The 24,887-nt window shown below is 47.8% G+C and overlaps 1 protein-coding gene across 1 annotated transcript in view; it reads left to right on the top strand.

Moving 5' to 3' along the window:
• P3H2 (prolyl 3-hydroxylase 2) overlaps nt 1-24,174 on the top strand; it is a 62,876-nt gene extending 38,702 nt beyond the window's left edge. The window contains exons 2-15 of the mRNA XM_053986748.1: nt 9,246-9,392; nt 10,441-10,630; nt 13,324-13,455; nt 14,540-14,682; nt 16,157-16,246; nt 16,702-16,742; nt 17,226-17,320; nt 19,994-20,121; nt 20,637-20,732; nt 20,825-20,975; nt 21,499-21,616; nt 21,778-21,853; nt 22,771-22,911; nt 23,967-24,174. Of these exons, the coding sequence (XP_053842723.1) occupies nt 9,246-9,392; nt 10,441-10,630; nt 13,324-13,455; nt 14,540-14,682; nt 16,157-16,246; nt 16,702-16,742; nt 17,226-17,320; nt 19,994-20,121; nt 20,637-20,732; nt 20,825-20,975; nt 21,499-21,616; nt 21,778-21,853; nt 22,771-22,911; nt 23,967-24,059 (1,641 nt within the window). The 3' untranslated portion in view covers nt 24,060-24,174. The remainder of the gene's footprint in view (nt 1-9,245; nt 9,393-10,440; nt 10,631-13,323; nt 13,456-14,539; nt 14,683-16,156; nt 16,247-16,701; nt 16,743-17,225; nt 17,321-19,993; nt 20,122-20,636; nt 20,733-20,824; nt 20,976-21,498; nt 21,617-21,777; nt 21,854-22,770; nt 22,912-23,966) is intronic.
• Nucleotides 24,175-24,887: the final 713 nt, after the last annotated feature.

Here is a 24,887-nt window from a genome sequence, read left to right as displayed (position 1 = left end):
GTGGGTTCTTCAGCATGCTTTTGTTCTGTATGTCAACCCTTAAAAAAGGGAGCCTCTCCCCCAGAAATTTCAGGGTCAGATTTTGCAGGGAACATGTCTGGAGTCTGCTGTGAAGTCAACACAGTCCATACCAGCATACTCATCCTGCCAACAACCGTTGAGACCTGACGTGCTCTCAGTGTTCTGGATGAGAAGGTGCTTTGTGGACCTCTTCCCCTGCCCTGTTTTGTGTCCTTTAATTTCAGAAGATGCCTTTTGGTGGGAAACCATATCCCTGTTTTATTCAGATGGGTTTGAGTTTTATGAACATTGAGCGTTAGAGAAACTGAGGAGTTTAGCAGCGCTGCTGCAATTCCTCTTGCCTTCCAGATGAGTCAATGTGTACTCTGCAGTTCCACGTTTTCTGAAAACTCTGACATAGCCTAGTGGTAGGTCTTTCTCTACCACATGTGTGCTCTGGTGAAAATAATATACTGATGTCTTAAAATCTCTCAAATCCCTTGTTTATTGCAGCCTGTATAAATGAGTTCCAGAAGGGATTACACAACTCCCAGGAGTACAGGGCCATCAGTGGCTTTTAAGCACAGTGGTCCAGAGGCAAATCCTGGTTCAGGAAGCCTGTAAGCTGGTGGACATTGCTGACAATGCCCTGTGTGTGAGGGTCACTGTGTACCTGCCATGTACTTATGGCTTGCCCACAAAGTGTCCACCCCTGGCCCCTGCTGGGGGAAGATTCCTGCGATAATCAAACCTTTGGACTGAACTTGGCGACCAATACAGGTAGTGTTCCTGGCAAGACCTCTCCTTTGCTTTTCAGACCAACCAAGATTAAATTGCAGAACTATGGATATATTTTCACTTCTTCCTTGTACTCTCTCCCTTTATCTGCAAACTTTGTTTCCAGTGCAGTGCCTTTGAGCTGGCCCAGTAGTGGCCAATCAGCACTGAAATTTCTTTTCAAATATGGCAGTTTTCTTCAAACCCACCTATGGCATAAGCTGAGTTTGCCTTCCCTTGGTGTTATCAGTTCCCCTCATGGTAAGCAAAGCCCACCCCAATCTGTAGATCTTCTACAGACTTTGCAAAATGCTTGGATTGGAATCTGATGGTTTATTTAATCAGATCTGCAATGCCCTAATGTCCATCACCATCATGATGGTTTCCATGAATTCAGCAGCTCTCAGTCATTATTTGCTGGTTTATGACTTGAGCCCTGGAAAAGGTATTCAAGAAATATTGTGTCTGGAAAAAACATGAATTAAAACCATTTCCTTGAAGACTGTCAAGGGTTTTGGGTGAGGGGACAATGCATAGATATGCTCTGTGTTTTCTTCTTGAAATTTATGGTTTGTTTGCTTCTCCCGTTGCTACCCCATCACAGATTAGGGCAGGGAGAGATAACCTCTTCCTCAGATAGCACAATCCTGTTTGCAGCCCACCCTCAGGGCTCTGCACTCTGCTTTTCAAACTGAAGTTCTGGTGCTAATACCATAAACCGACCATGGTGACTGTCCGAGTCAGCCAGCACCTTCTTCAGGAGAAGACCTTTCTATTGCTCAAGGGATAAGTAGGGAGGCAGTCCTCAGGCTGGTACAGGCCTGTTGACAAAATTCCATTTACAGCATAAAAGGGCTGCAAAAAACAAGTATCATTTATCACCAGGTCGCTGTGGCTTCCTGGCTCCAGGATGGTGGTGGAAAACCATGTGTCTTCCGAGAAGGGCGTTTTCTAGGGACACACGTAGCTGTTTGGATGTTGTTAAGTAGCAGCAGACAAGCATATACATCTGCACAGGAAACTTTGGCTCCCAAAGGGCATTCAACAGTTCATCAAGTCTGACTCCTCTAAGAGGTGCTGAGCTAAATAGTAGAGAGGGAGGAAAGTTTCTGCTGTAAGAATTTTTCTGCTTGTCTCAGATTTTTCTGTTGTGTTTTTCTTAAGTGTTTTAGTAATTACTTCCATAGAGATACCCATGTGGAGACAGCTGGGTTAGGAGTCTGACCCAGTTATCAGTCAGTGCAACTTGATTAGCTGCAGCGTCCAGGGAGGCAGGATGCTGGAGAAAATTCACATCTAAACTGCAAAGCTGCTTTTAACTGCCTGCCAAGTTTGTTTTGTTCTGGTTTTCCTCTAAAAGCATGACACCCTCCTCCCTTGATAGCAAAGGCTTCCCTCACTCCTCACCAGTGTCTTCAGTAAGATTCACCTTTCTTCTCCCAGGTATTTCCATGACTTTGGGGACCACCTGCATCTCAGTTATCAGTCATAATATCAGATGAAAGCTCATTATTTATCTAACAGGCAGTGGCCTACAGGAGTGCTGGTGATCCCTGGGGAGGGGATGGTCACATCCTGCTTGTTCCCAGCTGCTCGATTTCATTAGCTTAAAACGCATGGGCTAATCTTTGATACTTTTCCAGGTGAGCAATCTGGAACCAGGAAACCAGGAGGAAGGACATGCAAGAAAAAATTCTGACATGGAAAGCCTGGCTGGTTTTGTACTTCCACCTTTTAGTACCAAGCACTGCTTCTTGCCATTAGTGTGTGAATGTATTGCTTCTCCCATGCTACTCATCTCCAAGGGAACTGGTTAACTACCTGGCCAAGGAAAACTCAGGGGTGTAGGAACTTCATGGGTAACCATCTGCACAGATTCCTGAGGGCTGAATGTATCCCACCTTTTCATCATTGAAAATACTGTTTCACATACAACTTAGCTGCTCTCAGAGTTTTTTAGGCAGAACTGAGTGTCTGCACAGGACAAAATGTGGCTCAGAGTGTATTTCACAATCAGTCACATCGAAGGTTCAGTAAACACAAACACATTTCCCACTGCTTGCTCTGCAAATGAATCCTGCAGTGCTTCAGTGTCTGGGAGATTTATATGGGAAGGGTCCTTCCCGCTGGGAAGTGGTTTTGCTGTGAGTAAATGCCCTGCTCCTTGTGCAGGATTTGTTACACAAGTGAGCACTGAAGCATATAATGCACAGCCAGCAACGTGTGGAAATCTTCATTCTTACATGCCTGGGAACAGTTCAAGAAGAGCATGTCAGAGAGGGAAGGAAGGGAGAATGTGAGGGTCAATCTAATTTGTTTTTTTAATGTCAAATGGCCCTTTCAGACAGGGTTATCCAGTCAGTCTGCTCAGCATGGACTCATGCACACATAAAATAATGCCAGCATGGCCTCAAGTGAGAGATTCATTAAGAAATATGATTTCTGTCTTCATTAATTATAAGAATTTTTTTTCCATAAAGAATATTGAAGTGGTGTTTGGTTTTAGATTTCCAAGAATCTCCCACTTCCGGGAGATTTAATTCATCATCTAGTTAGCTCATTTGACCACGCACCTACCAATCCACATATGTTTGTGTCCTGAAAATTGCTTGTTGGAATACCAAAAAACCCCAAGCCGTTTCTAAATTTCCTTTCTCATGAGAGATTTTCCCTGTGCCAATTCTGCAAATTTGTTCTGTTTTGGATTTGGGTCTACCAGAGTGATTGGTAGGCAGCAACACACAAGCTGGAGTGGTCTAAGAGGAACTGTCCAAAGCAGGCTAGCAGGCTGGAGGTTGTCTTCATTTTGAAAATTAAAAAACCTCTGAAAGGATACATGTGCAGCCTCCAGAAATGCATCATTATTGCCCTCCATCACAGCAGTAGCAGGGATAGGAGACAGCCCTGCTTATCTTGAGTTGGAAGACAAGAAACTGGTAAAAGGTTTGGAGAGCAGGGGACAGTGTGGCACTGAACTTAGGGATGGCCTCACACCTTTGGCTCTTGGTACCTATTCCCTGCACTTGATTAAGGTCCTTTCCTGCTGTGTGCTTGCCTTGCGCTCTGATTTTGGTGGTTCTGTGGGGCCAGTTGGTGCCATAGTGAGCTGCAAACACTTCAAGCATCATTCCGCAAATATGTGACCCATCAGCAGAAGGAAAATTTCCTGATTAACTTCTCTGGAGAATTTCTCCCTTCTTATTTGCAATAATAAAATAGTTGAGACAAGGTCAGGTGCTATTTATAGCCATCTCACCGCTCCTTGCTCCTTCTCGCCTGGGCAGTAAGCTCTGCACAGACACAATGAGATTAATCCTTCATGACACTGAACCTTTTATTTCCCTTTTTGTGCTTGCAGGCTCCAGAGCCTCCTTCCTCTGCAGAGCCCAGTGCACTAAGCCTTCAATACAACACAGCAGCAGTGGAGCTGTGGAAAAGTTTTGAAAAACATGATCTGTTCAGCAAACCAGGGATTGTCTGTGAGGTTGGAAACTTTGGTTTCTAGGTCAGCTGAATGGTTTGAAATTTTTCATCACAAGCTCCGTGCCAGGTTCATATGCTTTGCAATTAACTGAGGTTATGTGCAGGTAGGTCCAGTCCCGGCATGGCAAGAAATGCTGAGGGATCTGACATGTTTTCCAATATATAAACCTTACTTCTGTTCCCCTCAAAAGAAAAGTTTTAATTGAAACTATATTTTATATGATGAAGATACCTTAATGTAGAAGCAGACTTGATTATGTTGGAATCCGGGATGCTGAGAATTTTAAACTTTCTGTGCTTAAAGGCTCAGACCCACAAGAGAGCACTGCATTTCACCTGAGGTCGTCGAACAGGCTTTTGATATTGATTAATAGCACTGGGATTACGGGTGTGGAGTTGGTTCGAAGTGTGTAATATCACAGGGTGGAAAACTTAGAGTTTGGGATTTTAGAATATAAAAATAAATATGAAGCAAGATGGAGGTTTTAGGGTGGAGGCAGGTTCTTCTTTACCTTCTTCTTCCTTCTTCTTCATAGGTTTGGGTGATGTTTTGTGATTGGACAGAAAAGTCCCCATTGTGAGCTTTGAGGGATCAGTTTTTGGGTTAAAAGGGAAAATAATCTAGGTGTCATTTCTTAATTGGATAGTTTAGTCTTAGAAAGACCTTGTAACAAGAGATAGCTATTTGTGCCTTGCTAATGAAAAGCTGCCGAACTCATGGTTGTGAGACTGTTTCACTGATAAGAAATAATAAACACCTGAGTCCGAGCGTGGAATGCCGTCTCCAGTGCTTTCAATCCTGACCTCGAGAAACCGATAGGATTAGGACAGTCAGCACAGAATGCATGACAGCTGCCAATATCTGATATTAAGTTCAATGCAATGGGAACTCAGTATGAAAAATAGTCTGAGGTCTTGGTTATATCACACCTGTGACCTCTTTTCTCAGGCAGTCAGAATCTGTATTGCTTTGGCTACATTCTCTGAAATCCTCTGACTTTCACACCTCTTTCATCCTTGTTTTTTGCCCTGAAAAGCTCAGGATGAGCTGGAAGCAGCTGAATACCTGTAGTTGCTCTGATTACAGCTGCTTCCCCCCATAAGCTGCAGAGAGTCAGTGTTCAGCACAAGCAGAGTGGTGGTGGGAGGGCAGCCCTGGCTGCGTGAGCCGACTGTAAAGCTGTGCAGTGCTTGTCTCACAGGCCTGGCACCCTGCCTGTTCCACTTCCTTATCCCCACTGCCAAGCTCCAGAGAGCAAACTTAAAGGACTGCGAGTTTTGGGTCATTGTAGCTGAAGCCATGGTGCTGCTGCGAGGCCTTTTCCCTAGGGAAGGGGACAGGACTTTGTGCCAGCTTTCTGAGCATCTGGCACGAGAGGGGCTTTGGTCAGAATTCATTTGTCTGCAAGGAGTGAAGGCAAGTGTGAATTCAGAACATGTGCCTGCACATAGAGCTGAACCAGTCTGAGGTGTTTGGGGCAGGTGTCAGTGATGAGGTGAATCCTCTCTGTTTCTCTTTAGGGGACCCAGCAGCTGAAGTGGGGGTAAAATCAAGCAGCAAGTTAGACATGTTTCAGTGAGACAGCTTTTTTCTTTAAGCCCAGCAGGCTGGTGATTGTAGCATCACAGGTACAAATCAGGTTGCTCAGCATGGAGTTTGCTGGCTTAAATATACCTTGACAGGTACCAGAATGACAATGAATAGTAAGGGTCTCTGAGCATTGTGTTATGTGTCACCATGCAGCCCATGAAGGCTCCATAAAGGATTTTCTCAATGGTTATCAGTGAGAATTGAGTTCTATTGTTTAGTGATGATCAAGATGCTCACTCCAGGTCCTTTCTCCAGCCTGTGTTTGTTCCTGCACAATGCTCCAGTTACAGCAGCCTTCCTAGTCCAAGCCACCTCTGCAGGCTGGAAGCCACAATCCCACTGAAGCCCAGGCCAGCACTGTCCCAGCTGGGAGTGAAACTGAACAAGTGCAGTTTGCTGAAATTCTTTCATCTGAGGTTCTGCTGCTTAAAATATTTTTTCCTATTTTTCTGTGAAATGAACCACTCCTAAATATCATTGAGGAAAACAAACATCTTCCAGCATCAGAACCCAGCATCACTTACGTGTTGTGTTTTCCCCTTCTCAGCTCTAGGTGTTGGCATGTTAAGATCAAAATGGACAGGGCAGGGTGTTCCCAGGGCTCTCTCTGTGCTGATGCTCTGATTTCTTGTGTCTTCTCTGGCTGAAGTACACAGGGTTTGGTGCAAAGCTGCAGCAGCAGTCCAGCAATCTCATTCCAGTGGGGTGAGCAAGCAGACCTTAGAGCACATACTGAGGTTGTGAGTCTACATTTGTCATTTTTTCCTTGCTGATTTTCATTCAGCAGCTGTTGTGCAAAGATGAGAATCTCCTTGTGTTACATACTTGCACATGCTTATGGCCCCCAAGTTGCTTGCCATCCAAATAAACAAAATTACTACTCTGTGGGAGAAATGCTATTGTTTTTATTGTTATTAGTTAAAAACAATGGAAAATCAGGCACAAAGAAAACTTTTTTTTTTTTTTCCAGTGGCTGCACAGTGAGCTTGTGACAGGGCCAGGAACTGAGTCCAGGTGTCCTGAGTCCCAGCCCAGACCTTTAAGCACCAAAATATCCTGCTCCTTGTTAATTCAGAGTGTTTTGGTAAAAGTTTCCCCAGAGTGTTTTGTAATTAATGTCAGAGCTAGATGCTGAACGTGTCTTACCAGTTAGGAATTTTGCTTTTATATACGCTCACTGACTTAAAAACTCCCCCCAAACTTAGCAGCTGTTGGCTTCTTCGTGTTATTTGTATTTTTCTAAGGCAAATATGGAACATGATAAATTGAAAAGCATTGAGTTGAAATGTTCTGCTTTGAGTCCACTTAGCAAACACCAAAGGTCATCTCTGCTGTGTAGAGCCAGCAGGACTAGACACAGAGTGAGCCTTGTTTGAAAGGGATTTTCTGTTGTCTAGAAATCAGGCTTGTCCTGTTTCACAGGGGTGGATGTTATCCAGAAGAACTAAGCCCATCCTGGGATCTCTGACAATTTTTGACAGCTTTCTGAAAACGATCTAGAGCTGAGGGGAAAAAGAACATCCCACAGCAGACTTTTGTAGGTCAGTCCTTGAGGGACCACTTCCCCTTTTGAAGGTCTTTAGTCCCTTTTAAATCTGCACAGGCAGGTTGCTGTTTGTGAATAGAAATCTGTGGTGTGGAAGAATGCAATTCCCCCAGGCAGCTCAAATAGTGACTTCTTAGCAGTCCTCTGGGTCAGGTCAGCAGCTCACAACTCCAACAAACCTTTTGGTCCATCTTGACTGTCTCTAATAAACAGCTGCAGTGGCATTCCCACAGACACTCAGCAGGACCTGAAAATTCCCTTTGTGAGATGCTCTGGTCAGTCCTTTTTCCCACATCCGATGGTGTCCAGCTGCAATGAACTTTTCCAGAGTAGGATTATGTTGAAATGATATATTTCAAAATGGAACATATGTTTCTGAAGAGGAATGTCTCTTTAAAAAAAAAAAAAAAAAAAAAGAAAAAACAACTTCTACTCTGAAGGGGTTTTGGTTTTGTATGTGCTGTCCTGGGTAAAAATTTCTTATAGTCATTTTTCATGCCTGCTGGAAAGACAAGGGATTATTATGGAGAGTGGTGTCCTTTGGAAAACTCCAAATGAAAGACTGGAATAGATGTTGTTTTTGCAGTAAAATCTGGCTTCCCTGGACATGTTGTCAGTACAGAGATAATCCTTAAAAACTTCTGAAGTTTACACAAGGCAAATTTTTTGCATTTCTGTGGGCACTGCAGCCCAGCTGTGCTTTGGTGTGCAGATCTGGGGCAGGCTGGGATGCTGTGGCTCTCACCTTCCTTTTGGGGATATTCCTGTGTGCTTCCTGGGCTAGCTCTGCCCTGGAGCCTGTCTGCCCTGCTGCTCATGCTTCCCTGCAGGTCTCTGCTCTCTTTCTGCTGGCAGGGTTTGTCTGCTGGGTGCAGTGCAGGTGAGCTGCTGTACATGTCACATGGATGTGCCTGAGCTTGCTGGCTCTGGTGCCTCAGGAGCAGCCTTGCAGCAGTGGCACAGGGCTTGGTGTGGGTTTTGCTGTCAAGGAGAGCACTTGGACACAGGCTAGCCTGGGCTAGCATTAGTCTGGCCCTGGCTGACAGGTTTGGGTCGGACCGCTGATGTTTCCCAAGGACCTGACTGCAGCTTGCTGGTACTCAGTGGTGTTGGCTTTCTTTCAGAAGCAAGTGCTTTAGTGACTTCTCTCTTGCTAGCTCGTGCAGAGGTTTCACCTGAACATCTGTCCTGCTCCTGATGCTCCCAGCAGCTGCCATGGATGTGTTTGGCACTAACAGTTCTGTTTGTTTATGAGGCTTTCTCCAGGGTGAAACTGATGTCTGGTCTCAGTTCTGAATCTCTAATCCCAAAATAATTTGGTATATCAAAATAAATTTCTCTTTATACCTCTGTCACCATCAGCAGAGTCTGGCCTTTTGCAGCTATACACAGCTAAGCTTAATAAATGGTCCTCAGTCCCTGTCTCCAAGCAGAAGCCCTCAGCCTGGACATAGCTCAGCCTCCAAGGCTTGTAGAGAGAGCAGTCTTTGCAGCTGCTTTCCCCTCCTCTCTCCATCTCATATCTCATGAGAGCATCTTTCCACCTGGGACTGTGCAGGGGGTTGGAGTAGCCGAGTTAAGAGGAAAACAGTCTGGATCCCATCACCAACAGACCCTGTTGCAGTGACTTGTCTGGCTCTCAGGAGCTCCAGCTCTTTCCATTTCACTTATATGGGGCTTTCCTCTCAATTCAGCTTTTTTCTTTAGCCTCTGCATTCAGGTTTTCCTTGGTTATCCCATCATTTCCCAATCCAATGGTGCCAAAAGGATGTCAGAGCATGCAGCATAAGCTGCTATGTTCACCTTCTACATCAGCAATCTCACTTGGTCTTTCTCACCTTGTTACAGCTGAACAAGCTGGAGGAGGCAGCAAATGCAGCTCACACCTTCTTCATGGCAAACCCTGAGCACATGGAGATACAGCAGGACCTTGAGAACTACAAGACCATGTCAGGGAAGGTCAGCTTGATTGACCAGGAGGCCAGGCAGCACATGGTGAGTGTGAGGCTGAAGAGGTGCCCAGCTTAAGTATCAGGAAGTCTGGAGAGGAGAGATTAGGAGGCCAAAAGAGATTAATCTATGAATGGGGAAATTCTTACCAATACAGCAAAACAAACTCTCCCTTTCAGCATTTTCCCTTAAGGCAAGCCTGCTCCTGCCTTCTCTAGGCACTCTGCTCTTTGATTGCTACATCCTCAGCCCGGTCCCTCTATTCAGAGAACTCTGGGGTTATCCATGGCTGTGAACACACACCAGCAGACAGCTTTGATAGAAGCCTCCAGGACATCTCAGTTCCTCTGTGTTTCCTCCATGGCAGATCTTGGCTCCTGTGTGTTTCTTTTGACCTGAGTTCTCCCACCTGGGCAGGGTACATGCATATGGGTGGCTGTGGTGGTGAGGGTGCAAAGTGGCAGGCAGGAGAGTGTCAGCTGTTTCTATCTCCACGAAGCAAAAGCCCAAGTCAAATGCCAGGGCCACCCCCAACTTCCCAATTTCACAAGACTCAGGGGAGCAGGAGTGGCTGTTGGGTGTAATTAATGGAGGTGCTCATTAGGGGCCATTCTCAGAAACAATTAATAACAAATTAAAACATTCTAGGTCAGGGCCAATCTGTTCCCTTGGCATTCAGTGTTGTTGTTTGGTGGGAGGGTAAAAACAAACAAAAAAACCCCAAAAAAACAAACAAAAAAAACCAACCAAAAAAAAAAACAAAAAACAACCAAAAAAACCCCCCAAAATTATTATTTTTTTTAATATAATGCATAATCTAGGAGTGGCACTGAGTATTCTCTAAGTATGGAGGAGTTCAGAAGGGCATTTAGGCAGGTTATTAGGTTCCACTGGTCCAAAAGTCCATTGATGGCTTAAGCATGGTTTGGTACAAGTGGTTATATCTGATAGGCATCTGGGGAGATTGTCCTGTCCCTGTCCCAGTCCCCTTGTACCTCCTTTTGAGAAGCATCTGCAGGTGGCAAGGGCGGGATGCTGTGCTCCAGGCAGCATGGCCTGCTCATGGTTTGTGTTCTGCCTGCCTGCTTTGCAGGAGGACTACAGTGCTGGGGTGAGGCACTATGACAGGGAGGAGTACGAGCTGGCCATTGAACTCTTGGAGCGTGCCTTGAAAGGATACTACTCCGAGGATGAGGATTGCCAGGTCATGTGCGAGGGACCACAGAGGTTTGAGGAGCACGAGTACCTGGATTACAAGGCTGGTCTCTATGAAGCTATTGCAGGTGAGATCTTTTTGCATTTTTAGAGTTCTCACCCTTGGCCCATTTTTGAAATGTTTTTAGTTACTGAGTTTGGGCCTTTGGCTGGATTTGTTGAAGTGTTTTCCCTTCCATCTCTGCTGCTGGTGAGTAACGCTGCAGGAGGCACCTGGAAGCCCAGAAAGTGCAAACTCAGAGGACAGTGAACTAGAATATCTCATTTTGGTCCTGAACAGAAGCTGGGGTAGACGAATTACATTTCCAGATGTGTGAAGCGTTTGCAGCTTTCTGTTCAAGCTGGAAGTTTAGGTGCTTTATCATAAACTGCTTCCATTTCCCCTGTACACAGTCTCGCACACCTCCCTGGAATCTAGACATTGCTGGCCGTTGTTTATGTTTTCTGTTTCTGAGAGCATGTGAAGAGAGCAGCAGAGTTCTCTTGGCCATGTTCCCGGTGGCCAGGAAAGTTGCCAAAAAGGCTCGTAACATGGATTTTCTCCCCATCCAAAAGCATGGATTTGTCATTAGTGGAGGCCCACCTAATTATGATCTTGACTGAAATCTCTGGAGAGAATTGAACATTGCTGTTTAATCTTCAGATTTGCATGTGTGGCTCTGAGCCAGAGAGGATTAAAACAGTTCATTCTCAGTGGAAATGAGATTACTTTTAATTAGTCATAAGGGAAGGAAGAGCAATAAATAAAGGTTTGTTTGGTGACAGAAATCTTATTTATCTGCTTATGGTCTTGGAGTTGCATCAAGCCCTGAAATCTTGCTTCTTATGTGGAAAATACTTCACTCAGATGCAGAATGTTTTTTGGGTTTGCATAATTCTGTTTGTGTCGAGACAGGAAATCTAATTGAAACAACCAAGAGGAGAAACCACCAGCATACCGGATGGGAAGCTGCCCTGGTGGGGTTTGTTTACCCATGCAAAAAAATAGAAGTGTTGGAACGGCTGGTTGGTGCCAGTGTGGCTCTCAGCTGATCAGGCCTGCTTTCAGAGCCTTGACCAGGACACCAGGACACCCATCACAAGAGCAGCCTTCAGTGGCAAAGCAAACCCAGCATCCTCTCACTGAAATCTGCTGCTCTTCAAACAGAACAAGCTGTTCCTGTGCTGTGCAATCGAGTGCAGCCCCAGTGAGCTGAGGTGTTTCTGCGCTGGCCCTTCCTGAGCACAGACAGGGTCATGGCGTGGTGGTGCTCAGAGCAGGACCTCACCCGGGAGGGACAACAGCCAGATGGTCCCTGCAAGCGCTGTGGCTCTGCCATGTGTGCCTGGCCATAACAGCCCCAAACCCTGGGACCGTTCAGGCACCCAAAGGGACATGGAGCCGAGGGAGGGAAATAAGATCCTTGATGCAACTGCTTTTCTGTAGGAAACTAGGTGGCTCCTTCCAGGACAGCATAATCCAAAGTTCACCCCTAGTCCAGGCACTCAGGCCCAGATGTTTCAGTAGGGAGTGGGAGCACGTAATATACCAAGAAAAGAGAGTTTAGGTCTCTTCAAAACTCAATTCTCTTTTTAATCCCAAACTGATTTGCTGCTTGGGGTTGAAACACTCTCACCTTTTCCCCCCAAGGACAAATACATTTCAGTGAATTGATTACAGTACCAAGAAAAAGCAGTGCTTCTCAGTGATGGATTGATTATTTCGGATTTAAGATGCTTAAACAGGTTTAAATTACAACAATATGATTTATGATTTATGTCCTTTCCCTTCTTGCTTTTCCTAATGTAATTCCCTGGATGTGCATGATAAGTCAGATAACTACTCAGGCTACCTGTCAAGAGCACATAGGCACTGTTCTGAGGTTCCACTTGATTTCATTGCAAATTCCTAAGGCGGTTTTTATGGCAGCTCTAAGAAATGCTTTGGTAGCTGAGCACATGGTTATTTTCAAGCCTCTGTTTGTTTCTTAAGGTTTTTAATGGTGTGCAGAGACAGGGCAAGCAAATTAGATTTGTAAGTACATTGCAGCAAAGGCTCCAAAATGGAATCAGATGTCAGTGTTGACTTTGAAATTGTACAGCTGGTACAATGCCTATACTGTGGAGTCCCACTAATTAAGAAACTTTGTTAATGGCAGATGTTTACCATGTGCTTGTGATGCTCTGGGGGATGCCTCATCTTTGAGAAGCAGCAAAAATGGGGATTTCGGCTGCCCAGATTTGCACCTCAGACCTTTCAGACTGGCCTTGCTTGGCCATTCTGAGAATCTGCACCACCCCCTCTTAGCTAAACCTCCCTGTGCCCTCCAGAGCTTTCTTGCTGCAAAAGGAGAGGATTAAAGATGAGCTGAAGGAAGGGACTCTGGAGCTGGATTTCATGTGGCAGCACATGTGGCCACCTTGTCTTCACCTCTCTGCTTGCTTTGTGGGTTTGTCTCTTGGGGTTGAAGTGCTACCTGCCACCTGCAGTCCCTGCACGCTGCAGCAGCTCCTGCCACACCAAAGAGATGCTCAAGCTCCCTCTGCAGTTGAAGAAGGAGGAAGGCGTTTCTTAAAGGGGGCAAAAATGTAACTACAACTCTGTCAGATTGGCTTTGGGGAGGCGCCTCAGCTCTTTCCCTCGGTGCACACTCCCCTGCCAGGCCAAAGCAGTGTGAGTTGCACATCCTTCAGCTCAGGAGTTTGAACCTCTGTCTGTCCTTGTCCAGGCACCATCACATCCCTCTCAGCTCAGACCACCTTCTCCCTCTTTTCCTGGCAGAGCACTACATGCAGGTCCTGGCCTGCAAGCACGACTGTGTCCGGGAGCTCGCCACGCGCTCGGGCCGGATCTCGCCCATCGAAAACTTCCTTCCCCTCCACTACGACTACCTGCAGTTTGCCTATTACAGAGGTAAAGGCTCTTGGACTGTTCCTCATAGCTCCTGCTGAGTTCTGTTCATTTTGTGCAAGTTCAAATTGTTCCATGTGGGGGTAAGGCTGTTTCCCCTGATGTCCACACTACAGTGATGCAGAGGCATGGTCTGAAAGAGAAGCAAAGGACATTGGAAATTGTCTCTTCAAAAGTCAGGTTGACTGAAATACAATTAAGTAGTTTTATGAAGGTGTTTTAGATCATCAGTCAGGTTTTAAAAGCTCAACCTCTAGCTTAAACATTACTATTCTTTAAATAAATCATGCTTTTTTGGGGGTCTTTTCATTTACCTTTTGATATTAAAATTCTTGAGATTTATATGTTTCACATTTTCTGAAATGAACTGATACATTTTCTAAATTAATATATAACAGATATATGAGTTAGGTCAAGCTTATCCCAAAGTGCCAATTTTTGCCAATTACCAAATATTTTAAGATATTACAGCAAAGTTGCAGGAGTTGGCAGCATGGCAAAATGTCAGGGGTTGGCAGTGCTAAAAATTATGCCAGTTGTGTGGTTCTGTGTGCTATTTTATTATGTTCTGTTGCATAAAAGAAAATAGAAATCTGCTCTCTCAGGCTTTTGCTAATAACTCTTTACTGAAAAGAGCAGACTGTGCAAGGGTCAAAATTGCTATTAAAACATTAAGATTCTTCATTCATCAACACAATGGGAAGAAAGTAGGAGGAGTCCATATATGCTGTACAGGCTTCTTTATTCCTCTTCTCAGTTAGAGGTTAGGGTGAAAAGCCCTGGGCCCTGAGAGATGCTGCACAAATGAGAAGCAGTTTGATGCCCATCCAGCTGGATCCAATTTGGATACCATCTGGTCTGTGCATGATGGTAGAAAAGTCTTGTTTCTGTGCCTCAGTTTCCTTGCTGGTGAAGTGGAGTGGTTAAGACAAAGTGGCATCAAAAGAGCCCTGTGAAGTCCTGGGCTGCCTCTTCAGCTGACGGGGAGCTCAGGCTGTGCTTCCCTCCCTGCAGAGTCCCCTCCTGGGCTCTGTGTGAGCCTCTTCTGCCCCCATGCCCCCCTGACCACTGTTGTGTTGCCCCCCAGTTGGTGACTACGTAAAAGCCCTGGAGTGTGCCAAGTCCTACCTGCTCTTCCACCCGGACGATGAAGATGTCCTGGAGAATGCAGGGTATTACGAGGGGCTCTTGGAAGGTACAGTGGATCCAGCCACCATCAAGCCCAGAAAGGTGAGAGTGAGTGACACCTCAGAGCTCTTGATGGGAGGCTTTAGCAAAGAAATCTGGTGGAAATAAAAGCAGCTTGGCAGCTTTCCCCCAGTGGGACCACTTTCAACAGAGAAGCAGAAGTGCTGGGCTTGCTGGTGATGCTGAGGTGGTGATTTTCAGGGTACAAGTTCAGAGTCGCTGGTGTGGGGCAGAAGCTGGTGGACAGGATTTGCTTTAAATGGGGACTTCAGCCTAGTAAAGCCTGAGCAAGGGCAGGGAGGGCAGTGACCAACAGTGTAAACCCTCCTCTTGCCCAGCGCTCTGGTGGACATGCGGAGGAGGAATGCAATGAAACACCGAGCAAAGGGCAGCATCTCTTCAGACAGGGCTGAGAAATACTTTCCCAGGGGAGGCTGGGATCTCAGCATTACTCTCAAGTCTCTTAGCTTGGAGTTCAGGGCTCAGCCTGTTCTGCAGGCAGTAGCTCTGCTATCACAGGGTTAGGCTGGGGTCAAAATACCAAACAGTGTGTGTTCCCTCACCCAGCAGGACAGGCTTCCTCTCCAGTCTGGGCAGCCCTTATCTGTGGCCCTGGGGCTGCCTTAATCACCATACAGAAGTTCATCCCATCCCATCCCATTCCATTCCATCCCATCCCATCCCATCCCATCCCATCCCATCCCATCCCATCCCATCCCATCCCATCCTATCCCATCCCATCCCATCCCACCCCATCCCTGCTCATTGGAACTGGCAGGAACGGGTTTTTCCATTCCTTTGGGAATTCCTTGACTTCCAGGCAAATCAAGGTGAATTTGGTAAAGTACTAAAAATTATAAAAAGGAAAACAAGAAAAAATGTCGTTTTCCCTCACAAAATGAATCTAGGAAAAAAAAAACCCTGAAGTTGACAAAAACATTTAATTGTTTACAGTGTTTTGAAGTTTTCTGTAAAATAAAATTATTTTTGCTTTGCACAATAGTTTTCTGGGAGAAATACCAGTGTTTTGTTTGCAGATTTTTCATTCAAAATAAAGCCCTCTGATGGACAGTTTCCAGCTGGCTATGCTTTGTGGCCCCCATCCAAGCACTCTGAGTGCATCCCAGGGCCAGGCCATGGGCTCCATGTGGGGAACTGAGGCACAGCCCAGCCAGGGTCCCCGCCCCACCAGCCTGAACTTGCCCTCATTCTGCAGCTGGGGTTTCTCTGGCCAGCCTTTTGCCCAGATATTTTGAGGCTCTCCAAGGTGCTCAGGAGTTTCTGCCAGCTATGGACATGTTTTGGGGATTCAGGCTTCCTAATTGGGTTGTGGAACACCTTCTGTCATGTATTGAGTGGCTCAGCCTTGTGCCTGGGCTTGTTCCAAGCGTCCCTCAGCCCACAGCAATCTGCAGCATTGCATGAACACCAAACCCCTCTGAGGCAGAGGTGCATTGCCACTGTCTTGCAAAAGCTGGGCCATGTGCAACTGCTCCTGTTTTCCTTCTCTTTCCAGGAGGCCAAAACGCTGCTGCGGCGCCACAAGCTGGAGTCTCACCTCTTGCAGGCGGCTGCGGCCGGCCTGGGATACGCCTACACGGAGCCGGTAACGCCTGCTGTGCTGTGCCCAGCACCTTCAGGAGTTCACAGCTGTAGCACCAGCTCCCCCCTGCCCCTCTCCTGTAAATCCAGCCCTGTGGAGGTGACTCAGGTGCTGGGTCTTGGCCTGGTGTGTTCCCTGTAGGAAAACAGTGATGGCAAAGCAAAGAAGGCATTCCTGGGGTGAAGGAGAGGCACAGGCAGCCTCATCCAGCTCTCGTGCCTTGGTGTCTGAGTCTCAGCCACTGCCGTGGTGATGGGGTGAGACACAGATGCCTGGGCAAGCTGGGCTTCCTAGGTGCTCGCCACACTGTGCCAACTTGGGTTCACATTTTCAATCTGTGAACTCAGGCCATTGCCCAAAGTTATGAGGGATGGAGCCAGAGAGGCTGGCTGATGTCCCTGGGGGTCAGGCAGAGCAGGAGCATTAAATTAAGAAGTTTGTCCTCTCTTTTCCCACAGAACTACTGGAACAGGTACGGTGCCCGCCAGGACGAGCACAGGTGAGCCACAGTCCCCCCAGCTGAGCTGCAGCTTCACCATTCCCACGGTGGGATCAAGGGGATGTGCTCATGGTGGGGTACCAGCCTGCCACTCAGGGGTACTGCCCACCCACCCAGCACACCATCCTGGTTGAATTAGGGCCCTTTGCCCCTTGCCATTGCAAACATTGCCACAAGAACCTTATTTTAGCTGAGTGCCTCAAAACCAGCAATGGTCTAGAGGGAACTTGATTGCTGAGGCAAGTGGTGCTGGTCAAATTTGTTGGTGTCTGTGCTTTGTTGGTGGCAACTGTTGCTCACATTACCAGAAAAGCAATGTTTGCCACAGGACAGTGTGAGGCCTTCAACTTGTATGGCTGTGACATTTGTACAAAGTACTGATTTACTTGGGGGTTTTGTGTATTAGTTTCAAAGGGAGCAAAAGTGCAAGCTGAAGAACTTGTGGCCAAAGTCATGATGTTCCTCTTCTCTTTTGCTCCTCAGTGTCCCATCAAGTATCAGCAGTGAACCAGAGGATGGGCCCCGGCTGTCCCTGACAAAGAAACCCATGCCAAAGCCAGATCGAGAGCTGAAGGAGGGTAGGGCTGATAAACATGTCTCAACAAAACTGGGATTTTTTTTCCTGTTGCTAGAGACTACAGACTGCAAAGGCTGGCCACTGAGCAATGAGGGCCACTCCTATGTAAGAGAGTTCAAGTTTTGTTTAAGAGACAAGTCTTCAGTGCTGCTACAGCATTTCTGGGTCACTGCTGTGCCCTTGGACTTGTTTTTCCCACGTGCTGGGCTACTCAGTACAGAGCCCTGAGATGTGGAGCTGGGAGGCTGGGTCTTCCTCACCATGGGGAAAGCAAAACAGCAAACAGTAGTCTTCTGTGCAGGTGCTTTTAAGAAAAGTGTGTTCCCTGTTGTCCAGGCTGCAGAAGGATGGATGCTGGAAGCAGCCTGTCCTGATGCTTTGCTAGATGTGCTGGATCACACCATACTAGCAACCACTTCTCTTTGCAGACTAAGCTTATGACTTTGTGTCTTAGCTCGCATGAAATCACTTGTTTATAAGCCTGTCAGCAGACATTTCAACTGATTTCAGCACATTTTCAGCAACCACAGAAAATACCATAACATCTTCTACTAAAGACAGGATTTTTCCCCTTAACAATTTTGAAAAACAATATTGTAGCCAAGCACCAAAGCAGAGTCCTTGCTGCAAAACAACAGGGTCTCAAGCCAGGAGGTGTCTTGTGTCTCTAGTGAGCCAGCTCCACAGCAGCAGGCAATTAAACCTCCCTGTAATGCAATGGGTGGTAGCTCTTTTTGGGGAATTTCACAGCTTTCCCCAGCCCAAGTTGTGTCCATCTGCTCAGTGTTGCGTTCAGAGTGTTGTTATCCCTTCTCTAGCTGTACATAAAATAGGCAAATACCACAGAAGATACCAAAGATCTTGCTTAAGCCAAGAGCTGGTTGAATTATATTTATTGGCCTGTTTGCTGTTTATAACCAAGTAATTTCAGAGTCCTTCTTTCTGTTTTTACTTCTTTCCATGCTCTTATTCTAGTTTACTTGCAGAATGTTTTTGTTTACAAAGAAAACTGAAACCATCAAAAAGAAACTGGGATTTTTGTCCATCTAGCTGCTGCCTTTCTCTGTTGTCTTTTTTTCTTTCTCTCTTTTTACTTGGAAAAAGAAAAGGCTGAAAGAGAAAAGTCTATTTTATTTTTGTACTCTTCTGTACTTCTGTCCTTGCCCCCTTCCTCATTTCTGCTAATTCCTTCACTCCCAAAAGTCCAAAGAATTCCTCAGTTTCTTTGGGGTGTTTTTCATGGAGCACAGACACAGGAAACAGGTCTGTCTCTCTGCTGGTGCTTAGAGCAGGCAGAGGCAAGGAAAGCAGGTGGGAGCACACTGTCAGTGTGGGACAAGGGTTCAGTGTCCATGGCACAGAGCTGCCCCACTAGTTCCCTGGGAGGAACAAGAAGAAATGTTGGAAGTGTTGAGCAATGCCTTCCATGTTCATCCCTCATGTGCTTATGGCTGGGGAAGAGCAACAGCTGAGCTGGAAAACTCAGCCCTGTGCTGGAGCATGCCTGGAGTTTGGATTTGAGAATTCTGATTCTGATCCAGCTGAATTTGCAATAAGTGTGGTTATCAAGCACAAAATCAGCACAGTGAACACCAGAAACATCCCATATTTTCCATTTCCAAGAAACATAACTCTTCTGAAATAAAGCTGTGAGCTAATGACAGGGCTGGTGGGGCTTACGTGTCTTCCATAGGCCAAGGAGACTTGCCAAGAACACAGTTTTGACTCAAAAGACAGGAAAAGTAAAAGTTACAAAAGCATTGTCACAGAGAAGTTTCCTTGTGCCACATGGTGGGAAGAACTCTGCAGCTCTGTTTCCTCTATTTCCTTGCTTGTCTCTGACAACAAATAATTTTCTTCACAGTTTAGATGTATTACATTTTTCTCCTGGAGAAACATCTGGTTTAGGCTTTTATTGTTACCATTTCTTTTCCTTTCTTTGAGGAGATGCGTGAAAGAGGCTTCAAAAGATGGTGGTTTAGGGGCCTTGCTCTGGTTTTTTAATCAGTCAAATTTGATGGGGATGGATTGAAACCTCTCATAAAAAGCTTGCAGGCAGAGGGAGGCAGCTCAGAGGCAGGATGTGAGGGATGGCAGGGACAGCCATGGCAGTTCCTTTGCCTCAGTGGAGGAGGATTATCCTGAGAGTTCTCTGGCTCACCCACTCCCTGCCCTCCTTCTTGGAGGAGAGCAATGCTTGCTGCAAGCTCAGCACCATGTGAGGTTTTCTCTGTGTATAGCAGACAAAAAACACTGATGACAGTTGCAGAGGGTGGCTTTGCATGCCAAGCCAGCAGCATCCACACAGCACAAATGCAATGGGAACCTACATTGGTGTTGACAGCTGGGCTGGAGAGCCAAGGTAGCCACTGTCCCTGTCTCTCCCTGTGTCCCACTGGGGTTTGGTGTTTCCAGGCTGTGGTCCCTGCATTTGCAAGGCAGCTGTTGAGAAGGCAGAAAATGATGATGCTCCTGCAGCAAATTGATTTCATCTCCTTGTGTTCCCATTGCTTCTGTTTCTTTTGTTACTGATGGGAGGCCACACTCTGCTCTCTGCTGTGGAGCTCTTTGCCTGTCAGCACACCTGGGTGACTTCAGCCAGCCTCCAGCCACTGTACAAGATGTCAACAAGGCCAGGGCAAGTTCAGCAGGATGGTTTTGTGTCTCTCCTCAGGGGGCCCTCTTCTCTACAGCGATGTGAAGTTTGTCTACAACTCTCAGCAGCTGAATGGCACGCAGCGAGTGCTGCTGGATAACGTCATCTCAGAGGAGCAGTGCCGGGAGCTGCACAGGGTGGCCAGTGTGAGTGGCAATGGCCCTGGGCTGAGTGGGACAGCTGAATGTGTGATCAGCCTCTGGAGACCATGGGTTCATGCCTTGCTGAGTGTTACAGCTGATGGCAGGATGCCTGTGGAGAGCAGGTGGATGCTTGTCCCTAATGCACACCCATAACTGCAGCACGGGAGCTGCTGCTCCATCCTGGGCTGCAGGACAGAGCCTGTGCAGAAAGAGCTCTTTCCCCATGTTATAACAACCCCAAAGGATGCTCCTCCACAAGTCTGTGAGCCTTCTCATTCACCATTAACTGAGCTTGGAAGGGACTGAGGGTGCTTGAACATCCCCAGTTAGGAAGGAGGTGGGTGGTTGATATCCTGCATCTGTGCTCACAGAGAGCTGCAGCACCTTTCCACCCCAACTCACCTGGCCCAGTGAATGCAGCCCTGGGGGATTTGGTAAGAGGGTGCCATGTACTTCCATTGCAGATCCCTCTCTCCTGACAAACCAGTTCACCCCTCATCTGTATTCATGTTTTCCAGGGGATCATGTTGGCTGGAGATGGTTACAGGGGCAAAACCTCCCCCCACACCCCGAATGAGAGATTTGAAGGAGCCACTGTCCTCAAAGCCCTCAAGGTACAGCTCCCTCCTTCTTTTCCTCCTCTCCTGTGCCCTCCCTCCCAGTCTGCACGTGACACTGACCTCCCTTTGCCCCTCTCCTTGCCCAGTATGGCTACGAGGGCCGTGTCCCGCTGAAGAGTGCCCGGCTGTTCTACGACATCAGTGAGAAGGCTCGCAGGATCGTCGAGTCCTACTTCCTGCTCAACTCCACGCTCTACTTCTCCTACACCCACCTGGTGTGCCGCACCGCCCTCTCCGGTGAGGAGTCAGGGCTGGCAGTGGAGCAGGGAGCATGGGAGGGGCTCAGCCCTCCATGGGGGGGTTTATGAGCTCAGAGTAGCTCTGTTTTGCTTAATGCTTAAATTGATGGTCAAGGCCTGGGCAAAGTCAGCATCCCACAGCAGCAAAGAGTGGGCACTGTTGTCCCCAAAAAAGTGATTTCTGGCATGTCTCTTGGTTTTCATATCTGCAACTCTTCCTATTTTCTCCTCCCTTTTCTCTTGCCTCCTCTTGTCTGTCCATTCTCCTTTCCACCCCAGCCCCAGCCCTCCATCTCACTTCCCTGCAGTCAGGAACAGGCAGAACTGTGCAGATCCTGCCTTTTCTCCCCAGCCATTAGGATGTTGCCTTTCCCCCCCAGCCATTCCTTTCCTCACCTGTGAACACCACCTGGAGTGGGGTCAGGGTAGGCTCCCACCCCATGATGGGACCCCACAGAGCATGGCATTCCCATCTCATCCATCCCTTCTCCTTCCCCCTTCCTCCACATGGTCCTGCCTAGGCCAGCAGGAGCGCAGGAATGATCTGAGCCATCCCATCCATGCTGACAACTGCCTCTTGGACCCCGAAGCCAACGAGTGCTGGAAGGAGCCTCCTGCCTACACCTTTCGGGATTACAGGTAGGAAGGAAGGGAAGGAATCTCTCTAGGGACTTCTCTCCCTCTGGCTGTCCCCCACCCATGTCTTAGTGGAGCAATGTGGGATCTGTCCAGGAGGTGGGGATCAGCCTTGAGACCTCCCCAGTGCTCCCCTAACTGGGGTTTCCCACTTCCTTCCCCAGTGCCCTCCTGTACATGAACGCAGATTTTGAAGGTGGCGAGTTCATTTTCACCGAGATGGACGCCAAAACTGTGACAGTGAGTTGGTGCTGTGGGCCAAAAGCTGTTCCTCAGCAGTCCATGCTCAGGGCTCTGGGCTTCCCTGGGCAGCCTGTGGCTCCTACCTTGCAAACAGCCCATACAAAATCCTGCTGCAGAGGTGCACAGACCATCTGCTCCCTCCCTAGAGGCCGTGCCAAGCAGTAAAGCTGTGGGTTAGGGGTTCTCCCCACCCCCAGTGCAGGCAGAGGGATGGCTGGTCATTGTCCCTGGCCTGGAGGAATGCTGAGCTGCCACCCCATCTCGTGGTCAAACATGAACTGGTGTGTCCATACAGATGCAAGTCTCTTGTTCCAGAGTGGGTCACAGTGACGGACATCAGACCCTGAGAGGGATGTGGCTTAGGCATGAGCCCTCACCTCTGTTTGGGGCCATTAAGGAAGCTGGGCACCCACTCTGTGGTTGGACAGAGGTCTGGGCACCATGCTGGGGTCTCTGGAAAAGCTGGAGGGTAGATTGTGTCTACTTAAGTGCCTGAGGGTTGGTTTGGTTGGCAATTCTGCTCCGGAGGTCCTGCAGGACTCTTGTCAACTCTGCCAAGAGAAGAAAGAGGTGTTTCACAGCCATGCCAGGCTTACACTGGACCTCCCTGGAGTTATGCCATGGCCCCATTTTGCTCTAGGTGGTCACCTGTAGGCTTTGCAGAGACTCCATGCCATTATGTCCTTTCTGCACGATGTCAGCACAGCAGGAGCAAGCTGCACGCCTCCCTATTTACCCCACACATTTTGCCAGCTGTGCCCAGAGCTCTACATGTCCCCCCCTGAGCAGCTCACCAGGTCCTGGGGCGATGCAGGGGGATGCCCAGTGAGGTCCCAAGCCCTGGAGCATGGTGAGCCCAGCCACAGCCAGCGTGTGCAGTCCCTTGCCAGCCTGGCTGTGCTGTTTCCCTGCAGGCCTCCATCAAGCCCAAGTGTGGGAGGATGATCAGCTTCTCGTCGGGCGGCGAGAACCCCCACGGGGTGAAGGCGGTCACCAAAGGCCAGCGCTGCGCTGTGGCTCTCTGGTTCACCTTGGACCCTCTCTACAGAGAGCTGGTGAGTCGCTCCATCGTGATGTGAGGGGACCTGGGGCATACCCAGCATCCCACAGGAACCAGGACCATCTTATTTTCTCCAGTCCCAGTTCACCTGTTTTCCTCCCATTACAGCCCCACAGCAGCACTCCCATGATATGAGCTGGTGGCCCCAGGGCAGGTTTTTCCTGCCAGTCCTGGTTCTGGGCACCCATTGCCCTGGGCCAGTGGGGTGCAGTGCCGGGCTGGGTGCTGAGTGGGGTGTGGAAGGGCTCCGTGCAGGGCTGGGCTGGCCATTTCTGACACCTAGTGGCAGCAGCCTGATGGATGGGAACTCCTCCAGAGCAGCTCAGAGTGCTGTGTGAGTCTTGCTGCTAAGTCCTCTCATAGGCATTTCAGCAACTTGAAGTCCATGGCTCTGGGCACCCAAGATGCCTTGAAAGATCTGGGCTGTGATGCCTTTCACCAAACACCCTCCACATTCTGTTTTTAAAAGCTGCTGTACCAGCCCCTGCTTCCCTTTGGTAGCAATTCTGCTCTGTAAAAATAAAAGATACAAGACCAAGCAAAGCTAAATGCAGGGAGAATGCAAAACCCTCATTCCTTTGCCTTGTGATGAAGGTGGTCTGTGAGGTTTGGGGAAAAGCTTATTTTCAGACACGTAATTCAGTGTCTCTCAGTTTTTTTGCACTAGCAGAAATTCCTCCAGGCTTGGTGCCTGTATGGTAGGAGATCAGCCCTGCCCGGGGAGCTGGAAATCAACAACAAGCAGAGGGGACAGGAGGAGGGTGTGCTGTGGCAGTGGCTGCTAGTGGAGTGTGATAAGGGAACTGCAGAACATCAGCCCAACCACAGCCCTGCAGGGAGGAGGGAATCAGGCACTGAGGTGGAAAGGGATTTGATTAATTCTGCCCAGCAAATCCTTAGCTTGAGTCCCAGGCTGTCCCCCATCCTCTCACCTACCCTGATGGTTCTGGGGTAAAATCCTTGCTGTGTGTCCTCCCAGCAGCCTGAGCCTCACTGAATTAGCTGGAGCAGGCCCTGAAGCTTTGCTGTTCTTCCCTTCCCCTCTTGCAGGAACGAATCCAGGCAGATGAAGTGATTGCAATGCTGGACCAGCAGCATCTAGGACCCAGTGAAATGAACATCAACCCAAAGGATGAGCTATGAACTAGGCCAAAGACTTTTTCTATTAAATATTTATTTAATATTGTTAATCTTATTAGAACCCTTCTATTTTTGTACAGAGATGCTGTATAAATTAACAGGTTAATATGATTGTGGAGTTTCAGGAATGCCTCTTCTGTGTTTAGCACAGCTTTTGCTGGAACCCTCATCCCTGTGCCAGCATCTCCTGGTGGGGCTGCCTCTGCTTCCAGCACTCCCTGTTTTTCTCTAGCACTTCTCAGGACTCATTCAGGCCCACTCTACCCCCTTGGAGAACCTATTTTTTTTTTTTTTTCTTTCTCAGCCAAAAGTAGCTGCTTCTCTTTAGCATCTGCTGGAGAAAAGTCTCAGGTGTCCTAATGCACCAGTCTTCCTGCTCCTGCTTCCTGCTGAGGGAAACTGGAGCACAAAAACTAGTGTTATGAAAAACTGGTGTTATGACTGTCTCTCACCGTTTGAAATATGCCTTTTAGGGGAAAAAAACAAAGGAAAACCCAAGTTCTAGCAAAATGGAGATTTCTCTGTAGCCATGTGAAGCTGGTGTTTGGGCATTCATTCTGAGCAGAGCTTCTGGAAATCAGCTGCTGAGCAGGGGCATGAGCTGTGCACAGGCATGAGGGGGTGTGATTTGCAGCTGACTCTGGTGAAATAGGGTCTGTCACTCATGTTCAGTCCCTTCTCTTGCTGATGGCCTGGGAGCATGAGGGATGCTACTTCACACTGCATCCTTTGAGCTTCCAGCCCGGTCTGCTGCTGGTAGAACCCAAAGTTTATAGTCATAATTTCTGGGTCCCGTTGGAAAGCAGCTTAGGAAGTTACAGTGCCATGGTG

The sequence above is a fragment of the Vidua macroura genome, chromosome 10, assembly GCF_024509145.1.
Source record: "Vidua macroura isolate BioBank_ID:100142 chromosome 10, ASM2450914v1, whole genome shotgun sequence".
NCBI lineage: Eukaryota > Metazoa > Chordata > Aves > Passeriformes > Viduidae > Vidua > Vidua macroura.
The sequence above is the reverse complement of the archived record's forward strand: the minus strand, read 5'-3'. Positions and strand labels throughout refer to the sequence as shown.